General features: G+C 32.9%; 1 protein-coding gene across 7 annotated transcripts in view; it reads right to left on the minus strand.

Annotated features, from left to right (window-relative positions):
- LOC107675739 (electrogenic sodium bicarbonate cotransporter 1-like) overlaps positions 1 to 10699 on the minus strand; it is a 52857-nt gene that overhangs the window by 36353 nt on the left and 5805 nt on the right. For all 7 annotated transcript variants that reach the window (XM_016470156.1, XM_016470152.1, XM_016470153.1 and 4 more), the window contains exons 2-3: positions 3319 to 3389; positions 998 to 1171 (exon numbers count right to left, since the gene is read on the minus strand). In XM_016470156.1, the coding sequence (XP_016325642.1) occupies positions 998 to 1171; positions 3319 to 3389 (245 nt within the window). The remainder of the gene's footprint in view (positions 1 to 997; positions 1172 to 3318; positions 3390 to 10699) is intronic.

Raw genomic sequence — 10699 nt, forward strand, 5'->3', positions numbered from 1 at the left:
AGAGAGAGAGAGAGATGAAAGAAAGAAAGAAAGAAAGAAAGAAAGAGAGAGAGAGAAAGATGAAAGAAAGAGAGAGAGAGAGATGAAAGAAAGAAAGAAAGAAAGAAAGAAAGAGAGAGAGAGAAAGATGAAAGAAAGAGAGAGAGAGAGATGAAAGAAAGAAAGAAAGAAAGAGAGAGAGAGAAAGATGAAAGAAAGAGAGAGAGAGAGATGAAAGAAAGAAAGAAAGAAAGAGAGAGAGAGAAAGATGAAAGAAAGAGAGAGAGAGAGAGAGAGAGAGAAGAAAGAAAGAAAGAAAAATAATTTAACTTTTTTTTTAAACTAATGACATTTGGGGTGAAAATGTGCTTAATCGTCATGAAAATAATGTTTTAATGGTCCTAAATTACGCTTCATCCTCTTTAAAATGGTGTGATATTTTGTAGTGAAATATGTCTTGTTTTCGACAGATTTTGTGAGATTCTCCCACCGGAGTTCATCTGAGGCAGGATAGATGAAGAAACTCTGGGAAGTTGCTGGTGAGCTCCAGCAGAAGGGAGGATTATCAGCAAATAATGACTTAAAGGGATAGTTCACCCAAAAATTAAAATTCTGTCATCATTTACTCACCCTCATGTCGTTCCAAACTTGTATGAGTTGCTTTCTTATGTTGAACACAAAAGTAGGAAAAAAAATACTATGGAAGTCAATGGCAGCCACCAACTGTTTGATTATCAGCAATCTTCAAAATATCTTCTTTTGTGTTCAACATAAGAAAGCAACTCATACAAGTTTGGAACGACATGAGGGTGAGTAAATGATGACAGAATTTTAATTTTTGGGTGAACTATCCCTTTAAGTTTGGCAAACAAAGCTTTTTTTTTTTCATAAGACTTCGAAGTCAGAGGTTTTGGGCAGGAAATGGCTAAACAAATACTGTTCAGATCATACTGATAGCACAGGCATACAGGAGTAAACTGAGTGCATGATGGGCAGTTTGTCTTCATTTCTCTCTTACTGAGTGGTTTGAGGATGTTGGAGGACGGATCGTCTGCAGTCTCTGTGTCTGATTTGTCGCTGAAGTTTTCCACCAAACGCTCCCTCCTCTCTTTGTGATCGGATCGTCGTCTGTGTCGTCGACGGCGACGGTAACTCTTAGGCACGTGAACTCCAATGTAGACTGTGTGATGACCTACACACACGCACAAAGAAAAGGCCATGAAAGATCACATGCTTCAAATGCTACTTCATGCAAATAATAACTGACACGATGTGATGCAGTGTTGTTATCATTAACTAAAGCTAAAACTAACCACAAATTGTTTTTGTCAACTGAAATAAACTGAACTAAAATTAATCAAAACTGAAATTAAAAATTAAATTTAATTACATTTAATAAATTTAATTAATTAATAATAATAAAAAAAATTTAAAACGAAAATTTGAAAACAGAAATAGATAAGTTAAAGTCCTAAAATTACTAAAACTATAATAAATCGGAAATAAAAATAAATGAAATCTAAATGCAAATATTTAAAACAAATACTAAAACTAATAAAATGACAAAAGCATATAAATGACTAAAAGTTCAACTTAAATTAAAACTGAAAAATTGGTTAACTTTGGTTAAAATATTAATAAATATTATAATGGTAAATAAACAACACTGATCTTTCCAATGTGTTTGCATGAGTGAAATAGGATTTTTAATAATAAAAAATGACTTGATGACATTAGCTGATAAGGAATTTTTACGCTATTTTTATTCTTTGGAAGAACATGCACTAATAAATCATTCACAATAAGACCAGGAGCATGTATAAGATAGTCACTGCGTTGCTGTGTTTGCATGTATTCATGTTTTTTCAGAAGGAAAATCTGACCCGTATCTCACACTTGTTAGATTAAAGATAAATGTTAACAACTTCCTGCAGCTGATTGGGCAGGAAATGGCAAAACATCTCCAGGAAGTGGAAAAAGAGAGAGAACACAGATAAACACACACTCACAGAACAATATAAGAACTAGTAAAGCCGCTCATCAATCCAGCCATCCGTCAATCACGCTTCAGTCATCCTTCACTTTTCAAGGTTAACTTTAAACAAATATGTCCAAATATTATCTGATGTGTGTGTGTGTGTGTGTGTGTGTGTGTGTGTGTGTGACCATCATGTGAAGGTCCAAAGTTCAGTGAGGACGAGAGAGGGAGGAGCAAATATAGAAAGAGCATAAGTGTGTGAAATGTTCATGTTTGTGAATGTGTTTGTTCTGCTTTTGATGTGTAGATATTTTTAGACGTCTGAACCTGCAGTAGTTTATACATTCTACATCTGAGAGGGGAATTCACTCAGTGAACTGTGTCCAGTCATTTATTTGCACACACTGCCTGTGTTGTTTTAGCACAAGATTTATTTTAGGAATGATTTGGGCTGCAAACGTGGCCACAAAAATTGTAAAATTTAATTTATATATATATATATACACAGTGGTGTGAAAAAGTGTTGGCCCCCATATATATATATATATATATATAATATAAATATAAAATCTGGTGTTTATGTAGATTTCCTACTTCTTGCACCAGAAAAATACATTTAGACTACTAATCTTTGTAAAAGCATCAATTCATTTATAATCATCATTTTAAATATCATCATCATAAAATGCCACTAAATATGCACACGATGCAGTGCTACACCAGTGCACATTTCACTTGAGGTGGTTTGGCGGCAGTAATAGAAAAACGATAAAGGGTTTTGCACTGAAATACAGTTTGTTAATGTGGCGCACATCTTTAGTCAATTCCTCCTGAATGTAGAAACCGATTCAGTGTGTGTGTGTGTGTGTGTGTGTGTGGATTAAGACAGTAAACATCTTCACATGTATAGAGCTTTAGTTTGTTACATCTGCAGCGCTCATAATCCTCTCCTGCCCTTAAGAACAAATTACTATCAAAACAAGAATAAAAAAAAAAAAAACAGCTGGCCGAGAGAAGAGAGAGACAGGAGTGAGTGAAAGTGAGCGTGAAACTTAATCCACAGTAACCAAGACTCCGCAGTCGTCACTGAGACATGTAGAGCTTTGGTTTGTTACATCTGCAGCACTCATAATCCTCTCCTGCCCTTAAACACAAATTACTAGCAATGCAAGAATAAAAAAACAAACAAAAAAACAAAACAGCTGGCCGAGAGAAGAGAGAGAGAGAGAGAGAGGAGTGAGTGAAAGTGAAAACTCAATCCACAGTAACTAAGACTCTCAGAGATCCGCAGTCGTCACTGTGACACAGGAGATCCCATTTCCCACTATATATTTAAGTGTGTGTGTGTGTGTGTTTCGTACCCTCGACCTCTTCATCACACATGTTTTTGATGTAAGACGCTCCCCTGTCCACTATGGCTTCATCCTCCATTCTGAAAAAGAAAAGACAAAAACAGAGAAAGGCAAAGTCAAACACAAATTATTTTTGTAGACAGTCAAAATACAAAACCAGAATCAACCAGGCTTTGTCTAGAAAGAGCGAACATGTTTAATCTCGCCTTGCACCTGCAAGTTTCTCAGAACAGCATTTCTTCTGAAGAAGATCAGTCATTTGTGTTTTAACCTTCACTTTTACCTTTACTTGTTTATTAAGCATGTAAGCCTGAACCAGTCTGGTTTCAAATCAAGTCATCACATGTCTCACACTGAAGAATGGATGCATTGGGTGACTCGAGATGAACTCTTTTGACTTGAACCAATCAAAAACGCACATACTGTAGCACTCAAAACACCTTAGCAACCATACTGCAACTACATGGCAACCATTCACAATTTACTAATATGGTGGTTGAAGGTTTGTTTATGATAAAAACTACTCATAAATCATTATTGATATTAAATAAAGCATTCTATCCAAATAAAGCATGTCATAAAAAATAACATAAAAATAATATTGATAGTAGTTGACCAATGTGGATCAAAAGTCTGTTTTGTTTTTAAAGCAGCTCACCAAGGCTGCATTTATTTCATCAAAAATACAGTAAAAACAGCAAAATCTTGAAATATTTCTGTTTTCCATTCTGATGTTTCAAAATGTCATTTATTCCTGTGATGCAAAACTGATTTTTCATCCATTAATCCAGTCACAGATACACAGGTAAAAATAATATATATTAATAATATATAATAATATATATAATTTTATATTAAAATGTAATTTATATATAAATGTTAATTATATGTTATAAAAACAACATAATATAATATCATATAATATAATATGCATTATTATTATAAATAGTAATAATAATAAAAAATAAGATTTTGGTAATGTTTATTGTCTATCTTTTCCACAAAAAAAAAAGTATTTTATCGGTAGTGTATATCATATAGGCTGAACAAGATTTTTAATTTTTAACAACTAGTGAGACATCATATAAACATGGTCACTTCCTACTCTTTTGTTTTAGTTTGTCTCGGACACTTTTATCCGTGAGTTCAGTGGTGTTGGTTTCACAGCTGGTCTCTGATCTCCATGAATGTATCTCATAATTCATGTTACACAATAATTTCATAGAAGCTTGCATTAAGAATTCACAGTATAGACCTCATTTATCCCTAGTTCATTTCCTCTGTTCTTTAGAATGATAAGAAAAGGCCAGGTGGTCATGTAACCTGGTTGGATTGGTTTTGTTATCTTCTAGTGATTAATACATGTTAAACATGAGCCGAATGCACTATAATCTGTCGGTTTATAACAACCCCTCACACACCCTCGAGCATTTGACAATCAGCTTTCTGGCAGCGCATCTACTCGCTGCATTTGATTTCAAACTAAATAAAGTTGATTCATCCCTAGTGGAACACAAACGGGAAATAGAAATCGAGATGTATTTAACAGATGCTCATCAAGTGATGGTACATTATAAGTTGAATGAATATTTAAAAACGTTCATGGTCATATTTCACCACCGAATTAAAAGAAAGAGGATACACTGTAAAAAAGGATTTGAGACTTTAGCTTCCCCAACTCATTTTCCTAAGTCAGTTCAACTAAAATGTTGGGTACACTTAAGATATTAAGTTTACCAGTGCCCAACTAATCCGTTTAATCAGAGTAGTTCACGCAACAAAGATTTCTTAGTTGTATGAATTTAATATAATAAAATTAAATCAAAAATTATAATTAATATAATATGCATTATCATTATTATTAAGAGCAATAATCATACAAATAATATTTTGGTATTTATTGTATTTTTTATGCTGACAGAAACATTAAAATTTATGTAATTTTTTTACATACTATAATTTTTACATAATGAGAATCTCATTCACAATAATGAAAAATACAAAACATCTAAATACATTTTGATAATGTGAACTTTGGAATAAATGTGCTTAATTGTCATGAATTAAATGTCACAATGAAAAAAAATCGTAACTATTCTATTAAAAAATACAAAATAAAATAATAATAATAAAAATATAGATTTTGGGGAGAAATATTACAGTACAACTACAAACCGCAACCACAAAATATGTTACGTATTGAGAGTCTGATCTGAATGTGTGTGTATATGTGCGCACACACTCACACACACTGAGGGATTTGTTTATTACGGTTTATGATACGGAAAATCATGAGACCCGGGCAGAGGAATGCCATGAAGCTAAAGCAAATACAAGCAATAAAGGTGTGTAAGTGACTGACGCACGAGCTCCCAGCAGCCCTTGCACCATGTTTACCTATTCAGAGATGGGACAAATGACACGAGACAGGAACGATACTCGCATTTCCACTGAACACTTTCTCCTGCCAATAACACACATGACACAGAAGCTGCAGCGGTTTTACAGACGTGATCAATCAAAGAGGAAACGAGGTGTTGGTCTGACAGCTGCAGACTCCCACAAACGCTTCCTGAGGTCAAAGGTCACGTGCAGTCTGACGCCTGAAGTGGGGAAGTGGTTTATTGGGTGCTTGGGACCGTCAATGAACCCTAGTTCTTGAACTCAACTCAATAGTGACATGACTATTAGTTTAGATACTACACTAAATACACAGTGACAAGCAGGAAAATTCGCTCATGTAGCAAAGTACGAGTGAAAAACTAAAGCATAGCCACATCATTGTGTAACTGGGATTTCAGCAGAGATTTTAATAAGACCTACTGATCTTTAAATCCTTCTCATATGCTCTAATTCCTCAAATGTTACGGCTTCTATGGGAACGCCAATTTGTTTCAGTTTAATCTGGTTTACTTGCCACTTTTTTGGTGTTTACAATTAACTTTATGATCCGAGCAAAGAAGTGCTTGTGGGATCGTTTGTTAGATGCACAGTCCAGGAATCTCAATGACATTCATATTTAGCTTTTAGCATTTAGACCAAATCATTACCCAGAGAGAAAAATATATCCAACTTCACCCAGTGAGCTAAACTCAAACGAATCTTTCTGTTGAGTTGGTTCTTTTAAATGAATCAGTTGAACTTGTTCATTTATCAGACTGATTTCTTTGAATCAAAGTTCTTAGTGAATCAAACATCTAGTCGCAGGCCACTGAATGGAGTAATTTTTTGAAATTTGAAATTGTTATATATATATATATATATATATATATATATATATATACAGTATATATACACATATAGATACACACACATATATATATATATATATATATATACACACATATACATATATGTCATTCACTAGGTCCCGCCGTGTGGTTCTGGGATTTTTGCTCACAGTTCTTGTGATCATTTTGACCCCACGGGGTGAGATCTTGCGTGGAGCCCCAGATCGAGGGAGATTATCAGTGGTCTTGTATGTCTTCCATTTTCTAATAATTGCTCCCACAGTTGATTTCTTCACACCAAGCTGCTTACCTATTGCAGATTCAGTCTTCCCAGCCTGGTGCAGGTCTACAATTTTGTTTCTGGTGTCCTTTGACAGCTCTTTGGTCTTGGCCATGGTGGAGTTTGGAGTGTGACTGTTTGAGGTTGTGGACAGGACATCTTTTATACTGATAACGAGTTCAAACAGATGCCATTAATACAGGTAACGAGTGGAGGACAGAGGAGCCTCTTAAAGAAGAAGTTACAGGTCTGTGAGAGCCAGAAATCTTGCTTGTTTGTAGGTGACCAAATACTTATTTTACCGAGGAATTTACCAATTAATTCTTTAAAAATCCTACAATGTGATTTTCTGGATTTTTTTTTCTCATTTTGTCTCTCATAGTTGAGGTATACCTATGATGAAAATTACAGGCCTCTCTCATCTTTTTAAGTGGGAGAACTTGCACAATTGGTGGCTGACTAAATACTTTTTTTCCCCACTGTACATACATATATACATACATATATATACATATATACATATACATATATACATACATATATACATTTGTTTTTATTTTTATTTGTTTTGTGTTTTATATATGAAATTTTTAGATATATATTTGACATTTTAAATTGTGTTTTATATATATATATATATAAAACAATTTCAAATTTCAAATCTTTTTTGTTATTTTATTAATTTTTTTATTCAGCATTTAAAATGTCAAATATTTGTTTGTTTTAATTTTTTGTGAAAGAAACTAATATTTTTATTCATCAAGGATGCATTAATTTGATCAAAACTGACAGAAAAGACATTTATTGTTTTTATGCACTAAATATTAGCATATAAGAATGATTTCTGAAGGATCATGTGACAAGGAAGACTGGAATAATGATGCTGAAAATTCAGCTTTGCATCACAGGAATAAATTAAAATTTAAAAAATATTCAAATAGAAAACAGTTATTTTAAATTGTAACAATATTTTACAATATTTCAGTTTTTACTTTATTTTTAATCAAATGAATGCAGCCTTGATGAGCAAAAGACACTTCTTTTAAAAACATCAAAAAAATAAATCTTACTGACCCCAAACTTTTGAACAGTAGTGTATATACACTAGTAATACATTATTTTCTTACCACAGAAGAAGGTTGGGGATGACTTGAGTGTACATAAATGACTGAATATTCTTTTTGGCTGCATATGAACTCAGCTGAGGAATAATCCTATGCCATTCCAGCAACCATTGATTGGCCGTATAATGTCTTAGCGGTTACTTTAGTTTAGTTTAGCCGGTGTGTTAAGCTAGAGTTTAGAGCAACGTCTGTTTGAGGCATTTGGAGGAGCAGATGGTGTAACAGTCAGGCCGAATGGTGTATACTTCTTTAAATCCCGAGCAGCTAGAGCCAGTTAATCATTCCGTCTGACAGAACGAACAGCAGAGCGGGAACAGAGACGTCATAAAAGACAGACGAGGAGAGAAAGTCCAAAACACACCTGAGACTCTCTTAGTGGCCAGACCTGATTGATACCATCAATAACACCATCATTAAATGAAAGCAGTTATTGATGGGACTGATTGATGTGTTTGTTCTGGTTCAATCGGGCAATAGTCTTAAACTACCATTCAAAAGTTGGGATTTTTAAATAAAGTAATACTTTTATTCAGCAAGGACGTTTTAAAACGATCAAACGTATGAATAGCAGCATATTTTAAGTCATAACCAAGTTTTTCTGTTGAAATCTGGTTACACACGAGTATAACCACCATAAACCAGCCTGGACTATATGCTGGTCTAAGCTGCTGTTTTTGACAGCAGTTGGTGAAATAACTGCAGCGACTGAAATCAGGAGAAGTTTCTCCATTTACTCCTGTCATCTCTACACCTATTTTCCTCATTCCACGTCTATCTTCCTCATCTCGCCTGGGCACTTTCTGTCAGTCCTATAGCCATTCTTTTCTTTTTGTACAAGGCTTCCTTTGTTTCCTACAGAACTTTTTCTCTCTGCGGTCTCTACCTCAAATTATGTTCCCTGCCTAGTTTTTTCTCTCTCTTTCTGTTCCTCTTTTCAGTCCACATCTCCTGCTTTAGCATAGCTGCGTGCTGACAGACAGGATCAGGATGCAGGGATCACTGGGATAAATCTTCTTTCTTTAACAACTTACACAACACTGTAGTCCAATCTTAAACAAATGATTACAAGGTTGCTTAATTAAACAAATTAACAGTGTTCTACAGTAAGAAACTATAAAAGCTGTCAAACAAACACCCGGCCTTACAACATGAAGATCCTGTAAGGGGGTCTGTAGATTGATACTGTATTTAAAACAGAGACATTTCCTTTTAGAAATATATTAATATATATATATATATATATATATATATATATATTTTTTTTATTTTTTTTCAAAATGGCATTGAAAAAATTGTAGCTTTTTTTATTACTATAAAGAAATTTCTGTTGTATATAAACATTTCTTTAAACTGACATTTAAAAACAAAATTTAGATTTTTTTATCATTATATAGACATTTCTATATGTTGTATATACAAACATTCATCTTTAAAATGACATTTATAAATAATTGTTTTTATCATTTTAAAGACATTTCTATACATGTCTCATACATATATTTCTTTAAAATGATATTTAGAAATAAAATTTTGATTTTTTTATCATTACAAAGACATTTCTATATAAACACACATTTCTTTGAAATGACATGAAATTACAATGATCATTTTAAAGAAATAACATTTCTGAAATAAAATATTACATTTTAAAGAAATTTCTATATGGTTCATTTACATACATTTCTTTCAAAATTATAAAAATAGATTATTCTAAATAATTGTAAATTATTAATAATTTGAAATAACTTTCTATATGTCTCATATACATATAAATCAGAAATTTCTTTAAAATGATTTTTAAAAATCTAAATTTATTTTTAAATGTGGTTAATGGCTAAAAAAAGCTGTTATATCATCTGATGTCATTTGGTTTTCTGCAGTGCAAAATAACATTAAACAGATGTAAATCTCTTTCTGTCACACAATTCAGTGTCACAATAGTAGTTAATTTAGAAACTAGGTCAACACTTGTTTATCATAATAATTAAATATTTGTTAATGTTATGAATGATTATGCAGCTTTACTGAAGATTATACAACAATTGTGCAGAAAATGTCAAGCATTTGGGTTCCCGGGTCATAAAAGAGACAAATGAAACAGTAAAATACTTTTACATTACTTTGGTCATCTTGCACAGAAACTCTAGATGGATTCCACACACTTCAGCACTTGTCACTTCATAGACACCCATCAGTGAATATCTGTGAGGCGAACCTAAACCCAAACACTTCCAAACGCCAAACCACATGTCTGCTAGAGACAGCTGGACTCCAACAAGCTCCTAACTGTGGCAACCTCAGACTGGTGAAGAGGAACACAGCGCTGATTTCAAGACAAGAACTAATCTGAAATATCAGCCTGAGACATTACGGGGTTAAACAAAATGACAAATCATTGATTTTAAGTCAACATGAAATGGCAGTCGTAACCCATTGTACTTCCATAATGCAATATTTATGAGTGAAACAGGATATTTAATGAGAAAAAAATGAGACTTGATTTGATCAGGAATTGATTGGATAGTCAAAAAGAGTCAAGTTTAGTCTCCAGAGCATCTCTATGCATTCAAATTGATCTATTATTTGTTATTGTTGCCATAACATAATAAAATTAATAAAATAATGAATAAAATTGATTTTAACCAGTGTTATTATTGTTAAACATAAAACTAATTTTAAAAAAATTTCCGTTAATTGAAATAAAGTTGAATATAAAATAAAAATTATAAAATAAAATATTTTAAATATATTATTAT

The sequence above is a fragment of the Sinocyclocheilus anshuiensis genome, unplaced genomic scaffold, assembly GCF_001515605.1.
Source record: "Sinocyclocheilus anshuiensis isolate Anshui unplaced genomic scaffold, SAMN03320099.WGS_v1.1 scaffold708, whole genome shotgun sequence".
NCBI classification, from domain to species: Eukaryota; Metazoa; Chordata; class Actinopteri; order Cypriniformes; family Cyprinidae; genus Sinocyclocheilus; species Sinocyclocheilus anshuiensis.